The sequence below is a fragment of the Corythoichthys intestinalis genome, chromosome 5 (genome assembly GCF_030265065.1).
Source record: "Corythoichthys intestinalis isolate RoL2023-P3 chromosome 5, ASM3026506v1, whole genome shotgun sequence".
NCBI classification, from domain to species: domain Eukaryota; kingdom Metazoa; phylum Chordata; class Actinopteri; order Syngnathiformes; family Syngnathidae; genus Corythoichthys; species Corythoichthys intestinalis.
Window position 1 is genome coordinate 30,678,225 of NC_080399.1, and position 17,512 is coordinate 30,695,736.

General features: G+C 40.3%; 1 protein-coding gene across 3 annotated transcripts in view; it reads left to right on the top strand.

The window, feature by feature from the left end:
- Positions 1–17,512, top strand: part of met (MET proto-oncogene, receptor tyrosine kinase) — a 99,864-nt gene that overhangs the window by 75,562 nt on the left and 6,790 nt on the right. The window contains exons 13-20 of one of the 3 annotated variants that reach the window (XM_057836279.1): positions 7,312–7,461; positions 12,169–12,322; positions 12,608–12,742; positions 14,190–14,444; positions 14,901–14,981; positions 16,279–16,460; positions 17,112–17,221; positions 17,324–17,489. In XM_057836279.1, the coding sequence (XP_057692262.1) occupies positions 7,312–7,461; positions 12,169–12,322; positions 12,608–12,742; positions 14,190–14,444; positions 14,901–14,981; positions 16,279–16,460; positions 17,112–17,221; positions 17,324–17,489 (1,233 nt within the window). The remainder of the gene's footprint in view (positions 1–7,311; positions 7,462–12,168; positions 12,323–12,607; positions 12,743–14,189; positions 14,445–14,900; positions 14,982–16,278; positions 16,461–17,111; positions 17,222–17,323; positions 17,490–17,512) is intronic. The other 2 variants (XM_057836280.1, XM_057836281.1) reach the window with 2 other exon arrangements.

The following is a 17,512-nucleotide window of genomic DNA, read 5'->3' on the forward strand; positions in this document are numbered from 1 at the left end:
ACGTGTACGGTTGAAGGAGTCCTCTTCACTATCCAGCCATACTGTTGTATGAAAAGGACTAAGGATTCATCTGATTTTGCAGATTAATTCGTTTATTTTTTGCATCACACCAGCCAAACGGCTGCAGAAAAATGTTGCTGCACCAGGGAGAGGCATGTGAGCCTTTTTGGGATTTCAATAGGTTCCCATTAACCGGTGGAATTTGGCCAAAACAAGCCCTACTACTGTGGGACCATTGGAATTTGGAGGAAGTGAGTAAACATAGTGTTTTGTATTATGTCAAATACTGGGATCATTTTAATACGTAGGTGGCTTGCATTTTGTGGCTGACATGCTCCTTGTCCACTCGGTCGACGACCGGCGACTTGTCGCACATCGCCCCACAGGGAGAGCACTATACTCGGCTCATTGCTCTCTTCATGTGCCCGGTGTTCTGTAAAAATTTTCCACCCGATCAGAAATGACAACTTTGTGTTAAAAATAGCAGCGAATACAGCGATTACAAAGTAAACACTATATACTTTCTTTAAATAAAGGACTATTTACTTACATTTGATCATGGATGGGCATGTAGAAAAGTTCTCCTTAGACACATTCTGTCATGTTAGCTGGACAACAACTGCAGCCGCTCTCCTATGACTCTCCCGCTATTTACGTCTTTGCCGTGTAGTAAAGCATTATTTTGCCATATTCGTGTTGACCATTTGGCAGCTACACGCTCCTCCAATGTCGGCCAGTTTGTCCGGCGGTATTATCCAGCTGCTTCCCCCCAAACAAACCGTCGAACGACGAGCTCTAACTTGCTCGCCACCGGGCAGGTTGCCGATCGGCGAAGACAATCGACAACCCCACCGTCATGTGAAATGATCCAGACTAGTTATGTGTGATTTTCCGCTTCCAAGACTTTGAAACATCACTCGGTTCGGGTTAGCATGTCGGCTAGCTGTCACGACTCTTGGTTTGTTTACATTCTCCAAAGCCGGGGCAGGGAAATGACAAAAGCCCGACTAACTATGGTGGCATAAAATATTGTTCGGGAGGTGCGACAGTAAATGTGAAGTGGACAGTTTTGACCATTATGGAGACATTTTGCCATGTTGTCCTGAATAAATGCATTTTTATTATTACATATTCCATTTAGCACAAGATTTGTCATGGCTATACCATATATTTAGCAATTGGGGAAAAATACTTCGATAAAAAGAATATCCTGTAAAAATATTGGAGTAGAGAGACTGAAACAATGGCATTTTGCGGCTCTCTTCATCCCATTTTCCTCATTCTGAATAATTCACCCTCAATGGGCTGAAAAGTAAAACAGATTAAACCATTCTCCTGCCGACGTCATCCACCTGTTGAGGATGCTAGAGCCCTATAATGGCAGGTGTGGCTAACCGGCAGATTAAAAGACTAATTTCTCGTCATCTGCGCTTTGCCAAATTGTTGTATGCAGTCGAATCGTCTCAAAATGATTCTAATTCACATAATAATGCTATTTAAGACTTTTTTTTTCTCCTGTCGTACGCACTTTAACGGATCCTTGCTGTAAAATGTGAAGATTCAGCCTCGGAAAAAAACTTTCCTTAGCAACAAGAGGTTTTATAGGCATGTTTAGTATTATGGGACGAGCCACAAAAAAGACCCAAGATGCCATGCCCTAAAATATACAGGACGTTGACCATTTTGGCCTGAGGTTACCACTTTAGGCCGAAGTTGCCCATTTTCCAGTGATTCTTCAAAGACTCCAAAAGTTTTTGTCTATTTATTGTGTAGCACATGCTGTCGAAAGACCAACAACCCACTAGACTGTAGAATAATTTTATTAGAAATATTATAATTGATATGATATTAAAAAAAAATCTTCACTGCATGTGGATGCAGAATCAACTTTGTGAATTTACCATGAGCTTTACAAGCTGGCCAAATGTGTCAATACTGTGGCTGCCTTTGCATGCATACTCATGCACATTCCCACATGCACGCCAGTTTGGGTCACGCCGGGAAGGAAACAATACAGAAAGAAAAACAGGAAGTTAAGTCTGTTTCCCATCGTTTATTTGTCCCGTCTCGGCGGCCCAACCTATATGTCTGTGAGCATATTGTTGTCACTTCAAGGTCAAAGAGCTTGACAATGTCATCGTGTTAACACAATGAAAACTAAGTTTGTTTTTTTTTTTTTGTTTGTTTGTTTGTTTGTTTTTTTAAACTAAACTGACCACAGGCCATGACAGCTGTGCTCAAAAATCTTTATTATTTTTATTTTTTTATTTTTTAATTCCTTGCATGACCTTGGCCCTCTTGTTAAATCCACTTCCCCCTTCTCCTTTTACCCCTTTAATGAAGACCACTTTTTTAGCTGAACTTCACATAAACCAAACTGCTTCTGATAAGGTTTAATTGCGTTCTCATTTAGCATCATCTGTTTACTGCCAGCTATTACATACGAGCACACACATATAAGCCACTGAGGATTATTGTCAGATAACTCCATTTATATGACTTTGTGAAAGTATTGCATTTATAATCACGGCCATAAATATTGGGTTATGGATACAGTTGTCTTTTGTTTTGTTAGAGAGACCTACACGATGTTTTTGAATGAATATTTACAGTAGTAAATGAATGAAAATAGTGTACGAACGAGATGTTTACTTAGCTAAACCTACCAATTCTGTCCGAAAAAGATGTCCCTGGTGCCAAATTCACTTGTAAAGATGTGGAAGAACAGACTAATATTAAGTTAAAGATATGGCTTAAGTGGTGAGGGCTAAAAAGGTGAGCTGATCTGATCCAGAGTTATCTTTTTTACCAACACCTTTTTCTTGTGTGCATTGCCTTACGCCACTGACAATGACATACTCCTGTTTCACCAATCTATTCTTTACCACCATATGCCCTGTCTGTCTTATGTATTATATCCTCTGGTTGTCTTACGTCTCTGACCGTTCTTGGGGGAAATTTGCTTTTTTTGTGCAGCAATCGCAAATGCTACTCGGTGACAGCCAACGAATACCTTTAATTTTTTCATTAATAACAAATCTTAATTCTATAATTTATTTACATTTCACTCTTACTAAAGTTGTTTTTCACAAGAGAAAAGGTAACAGCGGCAGTCAGATACCATTTTAATTTTTTTAGGTCATTCATTGTCAGACAGAAGAAGCACAGCAAAACGCCACGCTAAAAAATAAGTAAAAATATCAAAATGCCTCACTTCTTCGCCCTCTGAAGGACCATGGTCCCAACAAAATGTTTACTGCATATGAAATGTGAATGGCTTTACCTTGCTGGCGTTAAACTGGTCTTTTGGACGTCCACGCAAGTCGATCCATTCTTCACATTTTTTCCTCCAAGTTTTTGGTTTCGGGAAACGTATGAAGAAAACGTTCTTTATATGTCGTAATGTCTAGAGTCGTTTCTACGAGTTCCATAGCAGCAGTGTTTGATCGGCAGGTTCTTTTTTGAAAGATTACCGGAGAAAACAAGCAGAAATAACATGGCTTGTATGCGAGGGCGTGTCAATAATGTCCCACTTCCGTGTTACGATAGTGACGTCACGGTCTAAAAATAGCATTCGTGCAGTACTCTATTGACAATGCAAAAGTGAATTTTGGGTGACAACGGACTTACGTACTCCGGAACAGGTGACGATAATGCTCCAACATATTTATCAGTGAAGGGGATGAAGATACTGACGACGTCAGTGCACGCAGACAGTCTGACAGTGTATAAAAGTATGTCTGTAAGAAGCAACCTTGTACACGACCTACCTGTGTTCATCTAGCCAACTATTCACTACTCTAATTACAGCCTTATACGCGTTGCCATGTTGTTATTTCACCAGGATGAAAGACGAAACAGCAGAAGGGAAGGTGTTGGGACACCCCTCTGTTATTGAAAGACTTGGTACGCTCCGTCAGCTGCGGGAGTTAGGATACGGAAGCAATGCATTCCTTTGCTTTCTTTCTTTTTCTTTCTTTTTTTTGTGTGTGTGCTGCCACCTACACATTGGAAGTTTCATGTACTCTTGCGTCTAAACGCGAAATGTGAAATAACTTCAAAACGCCACTTTTGCATTATTGCGTAAGCTCGTTACCATGTAACGCGGCCTCAAATTGCTTGCCTTTTGCACTTGGATTTGTAGTTGTTAGAAAAAAAATAGTAGCCTTTTCTTCGCTTTCGTACTGGAATTAAATCAATGATTCAACCTCTAACGAAGTCTCTTTTCCCCCCACATTTATCTGTACTTTCCAGTTAAGTACAGTTGTTTGTGAGTACTTTTGCCACCTCTGCACTTGACCCACATAAATGCATGGATAAACACACGCCAGCTGTGAGTGACGTGAAGGAACGCTCACATGTCGCTTCACGGGAGATCCTCCTGGCATTTGGCACTGTGACACTTTATTTAAAATTTGAGACCTGTAACAAAGTTGTCATGACGACAGCTGGAAAGATGTTATTTATTTGGTACATTTTAAATGTATTCTTTTGTCAAGATTTTTAAATTGGCTGTTTTTTCGGTACATTTATTAAATATTTTAATAATTCAGGGATAGACAATAAGGAAAATTCATTCGCCCCATTATCAAAACCACTGGCCCAGGTCAACATGTCAGTTATTGATCCCATTAATCACAAAAAAGTACAATTTGCTTGAATATCATTATTTTTTTTGGGGGAGGGGGGGGCTTTTAATGAAAAGTTCAGCAAACCGGTGCAAAAACATGAATCTAGTGCAAGTAATCCTATTCCATTATCACAACCATTATCATTCCATAATCACTCCAGTATAGCCAATTTTTCCTCCGTCTCCTCCTCAGTTGGCTGATTTTTGTGCCCTGATGTTTTCAGGGGGGGAAAAAATGCTTGGGAGCTTCAGTGGGAGGCAGGCCCGCAGCAGAGCCCCGTGCCTGGGCAAAGATTTCCTTTCTTCCCTTTACCGCTCTCTGAAAGTCTCCCCCAGCTCGCTTGTCGTGGCAATAATTTAGAAGTCAAAGAGATGACTAATTAATTAAGGCTAAGGATTTTCAAGCTAGGCCATCTTTAAGACAATATTATTTTCTCCGTAGTCACCCGGATTAATTATGAAATGTTATGTTCATACCATAAGTTTCATACTTGTTCACTTTTCTCTGACTTACTTGTCTGCATATGTGGGCATTAATCTACACACCTCACAGTAAACCCCGTTTTTTGTCTCATCGTAGCCGAGCCAATTCCAGCGGTCTTGCCACTGGGGCTGAAACTTTCGCTCCCTTTTCTCGTCATATTGGATTTTGCTTTCCCTCAACTCCTCCGGTGACATTCTCTTTCTCGAGTGGTCTCTTTTCCCTGGTGCCTGGCCAGGTGCTGGGGGTTTCAGAAACATGTCATCCTGTATTATAACATTAGTTGGGTATTGAGTTTCGTCTTGTAGTATAACGTTAGGTGGGTAGGTTGTGCACGTTCACGCGGTAGCAAGTGAGCAAGCAAGGTGTGTTTACGCCCCACAGAGAGCAACGGTTGGTTGCATCGACTGTAAGGTTGTCTTTGATCGGGGTAGCGTAACATCATCAAAACAGGAAACCACTGGGAATTAATGTGAAATAAGATTGTTTTTGTTTGTTTTAAATCAACATATTATTTTTACTGGCCCCACCGTGCTAGTGGTTGGAGCATTTGGGTGGCCCTGACGATTTTGAAGATATGTCTGGGCCACGTGGTCATTTATATCAGGGGTCCCTTAACTACGGCCATCGGGCAGGATATGGCCCGCCTCCACATTTGGTCCGGCTCCCTGAACAATACCAGAGAGCATTTTGAATTTTTTTTTTTTTTTTCGCAATAGTGTTATTTATTTCCTGGTCTTTTTCTGTGAAGAACTCAGGGAGGGTTATTTAGTTATTATCTATTTAATTAATAGTGTTATTATTATTTATTATTATTATATTATATGATTATTTTTATTTTATTTACTTTTGTTCCGTGAAGAATCGAGAAAGGGTTATTTGATTGTGGCTTTCTGAAAAACAATACATTTTTACATTTAGGCACTCCTGCAATCGTCACACTTTTTCTGTTACAAACTGACCCCGGCCCTCACAGGAAAAAGTTTGGGGACCCCTGATTTATATTGTCGACCCCTGTAAATATTCTTTATGTGATAGCTTGTGATTTTTGGGGGGCGAGAGGGAATTATTTTCTGGTCATTCTATCTGCTATTTTTGGGACATTATTTATTTATTTATTTATTGTAGATTATTGAAGCCTTTATTGGATAAAATAACTTGTTCTAAAATAATATTAATTACTACAATATTAATTCTATTACATAGCATACTTTATACATATTTTTTACTATTTATAATAATAAACAATTGTTTGAATGCTAAGTTTTTTCACATGCAAGAAAAATTGTAAATATCGAGTATGTGTGCACTTTTGTGTGTGCATGTGTGTGTATATGAGTGCGGCAACAGGTGCGAGCATCCACTCTGTGTCAAATCTGGAAATCCTGAGCTGTCACGCGAGGAATGTGATCATTCTTTTTATTGCCTTTTGCTGCACTCAAACAAGCATGCGACTATTAATGTGTACGTGTGTGCGTATGTGCATCTGTGCATGTGTGTGGATGGCATAACGAAAACAAGTGAGAAAAAAAGTGTAAATGAGCAAAGAACGACTGGTGTTTTGTCGCCAGACTATAATAAGAGCAGTCTCCAGGGTGATAATTCATTGAGACTTTTACTTGGGTCACTTTAAAAAGTTGATGCAAATACTATCTGGAATGTTTAGTATGTACTTGTAATTAAATGTAGATTGGGCAAGTGTCAAAAATCGACCAATTATCAACAGCTTTTCCTCACTTAGGCTCCAGGTACGTTTGATCCTACCCCACTAGAAATTGATCGCCACTTTTTTTTCTTTTTTTTTTTTTTTTTTACCAAACTGTTTTTATACACATAATGAATTCATGTAACAAATATAAATAATTAACTTATATATAATTTGGTAATTTATTAATAATAATTCACATTTGAATGTAGTTATATTTTGAATAATTAGTTAAAATCAAAGAATTTTTAAAAAATGAAATTTGAAAATGAAATTGAAGTATTTTATTAGAACAAATTTTAAAACTGATTTTTTTTATATATAGTTTTTATAGTTTTATGAAATAATTTTCATCAAAATAGACTTGTATCATTTGTTTGTTGTAAATTAATAAATACATTGACCAGCTGTACTGCTTGACTTCACTATTCGCATGCCTGGCAAAGTGCTGCTGTTTTGCTTTGCAGCAAAGTTCTAATGCTATCTGTCCGGCAGGGTGACCGCATGGACCGGGAAGCCATGAAGTGCCAGGTGCTGACAGTGTCTAACCGCAGCTGCGAGACCCTCACGCTGGTGGGCAACACGCTAGAATGTACTGTGCCCAATGAGCTACAGGCGGCCCCCGCCAAGGAGCTGCAGGTGGAGGTGAGAAAAGCACATTTAGGACATCATCAAACATCATCCAGTGGATTTAGATGCAGTAATTTCCACAAGATGGCAATAGTCAGAGCAGTTGGAAAGTAATCGTTTGATGGGATGAGAAAATTCAGATTTGCGTTCTGCTAGAGATGAGTCTAGTGTTCCCCCCCTCAAGCTGCTGGTTTCCACAGTGATACGCGCCAGCCTCGTTCAATGCTGGACTTTTATTGTGAGAGTACCACATGCCGAAGAGCTTTCACTCATCACATTTAACATCTCCACCTATCTGTAAAAAGCAGGCAGAACAGTAAAGGAATGCCTGAGTCAATACTGTAAAGATGACGGAGACACGTAAATCTCTTCTTACATGTCCTGTTGGTAAAAAGAGGCAGGCACCTGTACCAGAAATGTAAGAGCAAAGGTATTAACATAGATTTAAAATGAGAAATCAAAGTTAAAACAATCACGCATCGCCATCTCTTATGTTTATTAGTCCTGAAATCAGTACTAGTTTACAAACATGCTGTAGGCCCTCATTCAATTATTTTATTCACTACTAAATGTTTCAACAGCGAGAAGTGTTTTTATTGCAATATCGTGTAAACAACAAAACAACAAAAGTGTCGCCTATCTTCCAGACAACCCACATACTGTAGATGCATGTAGTGGCGTGTGCCGTTCCGAGATGTTTCATGAGATTAGAGCTTCTCACAACAGACATAGAAAATGCTTTCCCATGGAAGATGATTTATGGAGGTATGCTCTTGCCTTTTGCAACCGTGACATTAAGGTGATGAAATATTTCCAATCTGAAAATATTTGACATTTGAAAAAGTAGGTGTGATTACTTATTACCAGTGTTGGGCACGTTACTTTAAAAAAGTAATTAGTTATAGTTACTCACTACTTCTTCCAAAAAGTAACTAAGTTAGTAAGTGAATTACTCTATAGTAAAAGTAACTAGTTACCAGGGAAAGTAACTATTTCCGTTAATTTAAAAAGAAGTTGTTGTATGTCAAACAATTTGAAATTTTCTGAGCAGTATTCGAGTCAGTTGAATAGAGAAGAACAGACAGGTAGTTGTGATATAGAACCTTGTAATATTCATTGCACCTCACCAGCAACAGATTTATCCTACACTGGAAGTGCAACAAAAATAAACAGTTTTTTAGCCACTGGCTTCGTGGTAGCGTGTGCAGTTGTTAGGTGCTTCAGCAGATTTGAATTGCTTACCACAGATGTCGACAAAAGCTTTGCCCCGGGACATAAATTACACTTTACATGTACCTTTTTTCCTTTAATTTTGACAAACTTGAAATAGTGTTTATATCTCCACCTCGTAAAGAACACATTTTCGTCTGAATGCTCTGCCATCATATCCCTCTGCATCTGTTTTGCGTGTGTGTTTGCCGTACGCGCTGTTCCGGGTTGTGAGTGAAAACACCGGCTCGGATTGGCTTACCATGACACATGACTCTAACCCTCAGCCAATCACAATCACTTCCATCGCATCTATCCAGGGGGTGCATTCAGCTAGCCTCATCCCCCTACTCCTCCCGTCACCCTCAAAGCGTCTGCCGTCCTCAAGTTGGAAGCAGCATCTTTGCTGGTTGACAGTGGGGGATGGAAACGAGGCTAGCATTTAGGTGTAGCAAACATAGAAACGTTAGCAAGCTTTGGAAAGCATTGTCTAATTGAATGAGCAAGGACAAACAGCCTGGAGTCATAAGAAGTACGTGCGCTATTCTCAAACCTGAACGCACCCCAAGTCTTGGATGACAAACAGAGCAGAGTAGACTCGCTACGGCTGGTAGTTTCTTCATTTTATTCAGAGTAAGTAACTCACCGCTTTTGACCGTCAGTAACGGTAACGGCGTTGTAACGGCGAAAAAAATAATTTGTTAGATTACCCCGTTACTGAAAAAATAACGCCCTTATGTAACGGCGTTATTTACAACGGCGTTATTCCCAAAACTGCTTATTACTGGAAAATAATAACCGTGCTTGTAAAGTTGATAATATACTGTATAACAGTCGAATGTGTTTTCCTCCGATCCTGTTGGTGGCAGTAATGAGTCTTGCAATATGGTGGGCTTCTGGCATCAAGAGTGGACAAATACGTATGTTCACGTGTTAGTATATAAAATTCCCAAAAGTAGTAAAGGACCTTTTAGACTTCACTATTAAGAAGGAATAGATGTTTCTTTCAAATGACCACTTGTAAAAATATTTTTTAAAAAAACGTTTTTAACAACTTTTACTGTATTTAATAGGGTGGGTTATTATCTGTGAATGTTGTTGTTGAGCAAAACATGGCATCTAAAAAGTGAACAGTTAGCACAAAGCTGACAAAAGCAGACTTTTTACAGGAAGTGCTCCTAGCGTTATCAAAGGACTTTTATTTATCTCCAGGCTAATATCCTTTAGCTACGATCGCACGCATATTATCACACGCACACCCACACGCACTCACCTCCCCCACCACACACACACACGCACTCTGAAGTCAAAGTGGTAACCTCATAACCACTAAACTTAATAAAAGCAGAGGCAATATCACTGATGTAATCTGACCTCAGATAACTGCATGCATTCATGTGCGTTCATATGTGTGCCTATACTGCCGCATGGCTCAACGGGATTAAACCTTAGTGGCACTCAGATAAAAGTGTTACATATGAACCATTAATTCAAACTAAATTGAACTACTATGTGTTGTTATATGCATGTGTTAATAGAATTTATTTTATTCTACTCTGTTCAATGTCGCGTTTTTGAAAATCATAACACAATAAAAAGTATTGATAAAACTCATTCAATTACAGTTATCCTGTAAGTAAGGCGCAGATGTATTTGCGCCCCTTGTGATTATGCAAGTTCACCCACTTAAAAAATAAATAGATGTCTGCAATCTCAATCATAGATGCATTTCCACTTATAGAAACGTGATATAAAAAAATCCGGAACTTACATTGTATGATTTTTTTATTATAATTCATTTGTAATTTAATGGATTTCATAAATATTTGTACCCCTGAGAAAATCAGTGCTAATATTGAGTGCAGAAGCCTTTGCTTGCAATTACAGAGTGAGACGCTTTCTGTAGTTCACCAGGTTTTCACAGATGGAAACAGGGATTTTGGCCCATTTCACCACACAAATCTTCCTAGATCTGTAAGGTTTCGGGGGCTTAAGTTCCATCCAAAGATTTTCTATTGGACTGAGGTCTGGAGACTGGCTTGGCCACTCCAGAACCTTGTTATGCTTTTGGCACAGCCACTCCTTGGTCAACTTGGCTGTGTGCTTCGGATCATTCTCATGTTGGAAGACCAGCAATGACTCATTTTCAAGTCTGACTGAGGGAGGGAGGTTGTGGCTCATAATCTGACGATACATTTCACCATTCATCCTCTGCTTTATACAGTACAGTCGTCCTGTCCCCTTTGCCGAAAAGCAGCCCCAAAGCATGAGGTTTCCACCCCGATACTTCACAGTGGGGATGGTGTTCTTTGGATTGTACTCATCTTTCTTTTTCCTCCACACACAACGAGTAAAGTTTGCACCAAAAAGTTCTGCTTTGGTCTCATCTGACCATATGACTTTTTCCCGTGACACCTCTGTATCTTTCAGATGGTCCCTGGCAATCTTCAGTCGGGCCTTCACATGTACTTGCTTCAACATGGAAACCTTCTGAGCAATGCATGATTTCAAACCATTGCACCGTAGTGTTCTACTGACAGTAGCCTTTGAAACTGTGCATCCTGCTCTCTTCAGATCATTGACCAGCTCCTGCCGTGTAGTTCTAGGCTGAGTCCTCACTTTTCTCACCATGAGTGATGCCCCACAATGAGAGATTTTACATGGAGCCCCAGTCCGAGGTAATTATCAGTCATGTTTAGCCTTTTCCATTTTCTAACAATTGCTGCAACTGTTGATTTATTCTCACCAAGCTGCTTTCAAATTGTCCCATAGCCACTTCCAGCTTTGTGGAGCTCAACAGTTTTTCTCTGGTGTCTTTCGAAAGCTTTCTGGTCTTGCCCATGGTAGCAGTTGATTATGACTGACTGTAGGGTGCACAGGTGACAATATTGAGCTCAAACGGGTGGTGTGTGGGTGGTTACCGATGGGGTAACGGTGAATTTTTTTAAGGTGGAATTTATTTATTTTAAGGTGCAATTTATTTATTTTTCATATATATTGTTTACATAGTTGTATTGTAATACGAAATCCTTGGGGGGGTACAATAATTATTAGCCTATTCTGAAATTTTGAATTACCATATGCTATTCTCCATTCACTTGTAATTATCATGTCATTCGTCATGTGTAGGCCAGGTTTACGATCCCAGATCAGCTGCAAAAATTTGTGAACCATGTTTTAAAAATAAAATTGTAAAGCATCAACAGCGGGATGCGAAACCAGGACCAAAATATAACCATTGTGCTACGAGGTGCCACATCCAGAAGCATCTTCAAATTATATTACAGAGTTAAACAATTCAAAAGGTCTGGCTGAAATGTGTATTAATTTGTACTCAAGCTGTTATGTGTTAAAGAAGAAGAAAAAAAAAAAACACAACAAAACGATATGGTTTCACAGCTTTGTGCTGTGATTGGGGGGCGGCAAAAGCCTTTTGAGGGCGCACTGTGCCCCGACTATGGTAGTGGGTATGGTAGTATATGTTATGAAATCACGTACATTAATGTGTTCCAGTGGCGGCAGGCTGACTCCATCCGTCACCTTGGCAAGGTGACTTTGGCACAGGAACAGGACTATACGGGCCTGGTGGTGGGCTGTGTGCTGGTCAGCCTGCTACTGTTGATGCTGGCCTCGCTGCTCATGTGGCGCAGAAACAAACGCATTGATGGTGAGTCACCGGGACCTCCACCAAGGTCACATTGCTGTTTTCTTATACGTGATCCCCCACCCAAACTGATTTTTGATGGCGGCGTCCACCAAGGCCACATAGCGATAGATTGCTTCCTGCCAGCTTAGCATCCAATGACGTGACACAAAAAGACATTTTTTGTGCTGGGTGCATGATGCGGCTCATAATATCTGCTGTTTTTTCTCCATCTTTCCTGGCTATCCTGCTACTTTTCCTCCTGTCCTGCTTCTCGTCTCGATGGCTCACGACCATCATCTTCCGTAGATCTGTCTGAGGTGTGGTACGACAGCCGTGGTGATATCCAGCACCTGGACAGGCTTGCTAGCGCCAGGAGCGTCAGTCCCACTAATGAAATGGTGTCTCACGAGTCTGTGGATTACAGAAGTACGCTGCTGGAGGGTATGTGGGAGCTTCCTGCTTTCGGCTCCTGCGCTGCTTACACACTTTTCACGCCCTATTGCTCTTTTGATTGTCAGTCATTACAATTGCTGTTGACGCAATGTTACAGATGTCAAAATATATTGCCATTCAGAATTCCTTGCTTTGCCCGTGTACTGTATAGCTTTTTAGGCAATTAGATCATGGCTGAACACTGCCAGCTCTCTCAGTTTAAATAGATTGGACGTTTATGGCAGTCATTGAACATCGACTATCATCACATTTGTTGACAAAAAATATTTAAAGGGATAGAAAACACTATTATTATATGCAGTTCAGTCGAAAGAACCTTGTTGAATAAGGTGAGAAGACACAAAATTTCATTTTTAAGCTTAATGCAAGGGTTTCCAAACCGATCCGAAAGGCCTGCTGTGGGGCCTGGTTTTGTTCGAACGGATCCAGCACAGACAGTTGAACCAATGAGGTTTCTGCTGAAACAAGCAGCACCTAACTGCAGTTGTGCTTGTAATACACCTAATTGGTGAAAAGGTGTCACTTTCTTTGGTTGGAATAAAATCCTGCACCAACAACGGGCATTTGTGGAATAGGTTAGAGACCCTTGCTTTAATGGACTCATGAAGTGAAGCGGGCTTCGACTGAATCTCATAAGTGGAAAGGAGAACGCGAAAGATTAAACAGGTACAGGTACACTATAAAGAGTGTGTGCCTACTTTTGTAGCTACTTTTGACTTTTTTTGAGTGTATTAGCGTTCATGTTTCACACTTGCGTGGTATGACTGACATCAAGTTTGTCATACAACGGCTATACTTCTAAGTAATTTACTTTTGAGTTTGCCATTATTTTCTCCATTATCATAGGTCTAAGAAATGTGCGATTTGTGTACATAAATGCTTTGTGCAACTGTATTGAAGGTCATTTATTCTAGGTGTTGTCTATTGCTTAAATCTTTAATCAACCACTAACAACTAATACGCTTTTTGTAGGTGTAACACCTGGTTGCAAATGACCAAAATTCTTTCACAAATTAGCAAATTAAATTGCACGACCCTTTAATCCAATGAAATGCAATGAAATATTTTAAAATGATAAAAACCTTCGAGGCAACTGAAGGTTCTTCCTTGGCGTGAAATTACAGCGCCCCTTTCCCTGAGGACTACAATGATCTCATCTGTCTACCTGGTGTGTAAGAACATGACCTTAGCTTATTAGTGAATAGCACAACCACACTTCCTGGCTGTAACCCCTTTAGGACTCATGAACACAACAGAGATCCCTAAACACAAATATGACATCATTTAGACTTGCGCCAACACGTCTGTTTGATCTAGCTCTACTGTAGCTAATTGTGGTCCAAAGCAATTCTAGTTGTTCTGGCTAAAATGTAGAGCACCTAAGTTGATGGTGGTGACTCATTCCTGCATGTTTCAATGCTTGTTGACCCCTTAGACCAGGGCATGGAGCGTCCAGAGACATGCCGTGCGGCCCCTGTTCTGTACGGGTCAGGCAGAGAGCCACTGTCGCCCAGGCTGGGGGTACTGGCCCGCGGGTTGGGGATGGATGGCGAACTAGTGTCGCCACTTCTGATGGCGCCCGTTCACATTGACCTATCCAGTCTGCATCCAGAGTTGCTGAGAGAGGTCCAGCACGTGGTGATTGTACGGGAAAGACTCCTGCTGCACCTCAACCAAGTCATCGGCAGAGGTAAGCAGTAGTTAACTGTTAGCGTAAGCACAAAGATGGCCGTCCGTGGATCAAATTCACCCCAATTGGCCGTCCCCTCACCCCTCCTTTGCTTTGAGATTACTCCGTGAAGGAAAAGGAGCCTCCAATTTTCAGCGCGTTTTCACCGCGACTAATTCCTGCGGCGCTCGCAACCCGACACTCTCGACCATCTGCGACAGCGTGATAGGGGAACGTCGCGCTCATTTCATTCCCACCACCTCTGAGAACTCTTATGCCCACAAACTGCAGCTATAATTCATTGAGTGGGGGTGTTAATGAATAAAGCCTGGTGTTGAGTTACACCGGCAGTCAATCAGTCTTATGTGGTCTTTGAAGGTGTACAAACATGTAATATGTCAATAGACAACATCAAACTTATGGAGAAATTAAAAATGATGTAAATAGAGGTTGCTAAAAAATGATGTATTCCCATAGGTCACTTCGGATGCGTCTTCCACGGAACTTTGCTAGAGCCAGATGGCCAGAACCAACACTGTGCCATCAAGTCTTTGAACCGTAAGTGACATTGTTGTCTTTTATGTTTTTTTAAAAGTACTGTATTCATTTTAAAAATGTTATTTTTTTCCCTAAACTTCATTTTTTTAGATAACATTTTAATTTTTTTAAAAAAGTTAATATACAGGGGTACCTCGACATACGATCGCTTCGACACACGCTTTTTGACATCCGACGTTAAATTTGACTCGCCATTTGTTTCCACATCCAACGACATGCTCGAAATACGACGATTTTTGACAGCACCGCAGTTTCTTTCTTTTGCCTGAAGACGGACCCACGGCTGATTTTCTTGTGAGAGAAATCAATTGAACACACATTGCCAAAGGCAGAACGCGAACGTGGCCATAGCTATTAAGAGTTAGAGTTAGAGTTCAGATAACTATAGCATAAAGAACATGCTAACAAGTTTACCAAACCATCACTGTCACTCCAAAACACCAAAATAGCATGTGAAATGATATCCGAATATGTTAATAACTTCACACATAAGTCGCTCCTTAGTATAAGTCGCACCCCCAGCCAAACTATGAAAAAAAAACTGCGACTTATAGTCCGAAAAATACGTTACTTTTTAAAATAGTTAAAAACTTTAATTTTTGTTGTTGTCGTAAATACTTACTTATTCATCATTAATTTTCTCAATTGTATTAATATTACGACTCCATGTAACATTCCTGACAAAATAAACCCAAATTGTAACATTTATAATTCTTTAATAATTTATAATGGTAGCGGTCAACAGTGACCAATGTTCCATAGCTAACCATTTCCAAAGAAATGTTTCAAATCAAATAAAGTATGACATAGCAATCATGTTACTGGACTGTCACTTTATTTCTATTCTTGAAAGGGATGAATTTGTGTGGCCTGGTGAGGATTTTAATCTAGTAAAGATGACAGTGAGTGGGTGGGCTATGATGAGGTCCTGTCCCCTGGGACCTCAACCTTTTGATTTTCATCCCTTTGTTGCCTTCTTATTCCACGTGGTGGGTTCTTCCGGTCGCTATTACACCCATTTAGCGAACAAACAGGACCTACAGTACAACAATTTCATACTGATGGCTCACTTTCTTATGAGCGTGTGCTAAATTGGAAAAGCAGAGCTTTAACATTAGAGCTGAAATGTGTTTACATCGGACGGTGTGAAGGTGAGATATTTCAGATAATAAAATGGTAAAAGAATATCACTCATTCCTTGCCTTCTCTTACCACAACTGGCAAAATCGAGTAGGGTGATTTCATACATTTTTCTAAAAGCACTCTCAGTATCATATTTTTTCACCCCCCTCCAAAGGCATCACAGACTTGGACGAAGTGACCCAATTCCTGAAGGAGGGCATTATTATGAAGGACTTTAGCCACGCCAATGTCCTGTCGCTGCTAGGCATCTGCCTGCCACCCGAGGGCTCGCCACTCATGGTTCTGCCCTACATGAAGCACGGAGACCTGCGCAACTTCATTCGCGACGAGGGCCACGTAAGATTAACAGTGGGGTCTTCTGCTCCATCTGGCTAGCTACATGCATTTTGCTTTTCTTCAAATCTTAATACTTTTACAATAAGCTTCTGTTTATTGTGGGAGTTACTTGAGAAAACTGCTGAATATCTTATACTTTGTAAAAATGTATAAGATATTCAGCATTTTTCTTAATTTTTTTGCTCAAATTTCTGGACATTGTGCTGCTCCATCTGGTGGGCGCAGACATGATGGAGAGGGTCACAATTTGAAGAATTGTCCACTCTCTGCCAAACTGCTGCTTATTGTTAAATGAGTTCTTTCGACTTCACTGCCACCAGACAATGCTCAAATCTCAATTTGTCTTTGTTTTTTGTTTTTTTTGTTTTTTTGCCTGCAAACTGAGAGAGATCAGCCAATCCACAGCTCTTAATTTAAAAACCGTCCAAGTCATTTCACTTGTATTTCAAGGCATCAAGTTGTACTAAAATGGAAATACAAAATATGAAAATTTCAATAGACAGTTTGTTTATATTAAATTTGGAAAGAACAAAAATAAAATAAATAAATGTAAACGTATCCGAACACTGAAAATCTCGAAAAGTTTGGAAGTAACCTTATTATTACTAGTCCTTTGACATCACTCTTTGTTGTTTTTTTTGCCCCCCACAGAACCCAACAGTGAAAGACCTGATGGGCTTTGGACTCCAGGTTGCCAGAGGGATGGAGTACCTCGCCAGCAAGAAGTTTGTCCACAGGGACCTTGCAGCCAGGAACTGCATGTGAGTCCACGGAATTACTTCTGATAAATGTCTGTTCCTTGCTCATTAGTGGAAGAAGATTTTGACATAATGGGTTGATTCCCTTTGCTTTTGTGTTTACAGGTTGGACGAGAGCTACACAGTTAAGGTGGCTGACTTCGGGCTTGCGCGCGATGTCTATGACAAAGAGTACTACAGCGTCCACAACAAAAGTGGCGTCAAGCTGCCTGTCAAGTGGATGGCACTGGAGAGTCTACAGACACACAAGTTCACCGCCAAGTCAGACGTGGTACCAAAAAACTCATAAAGACA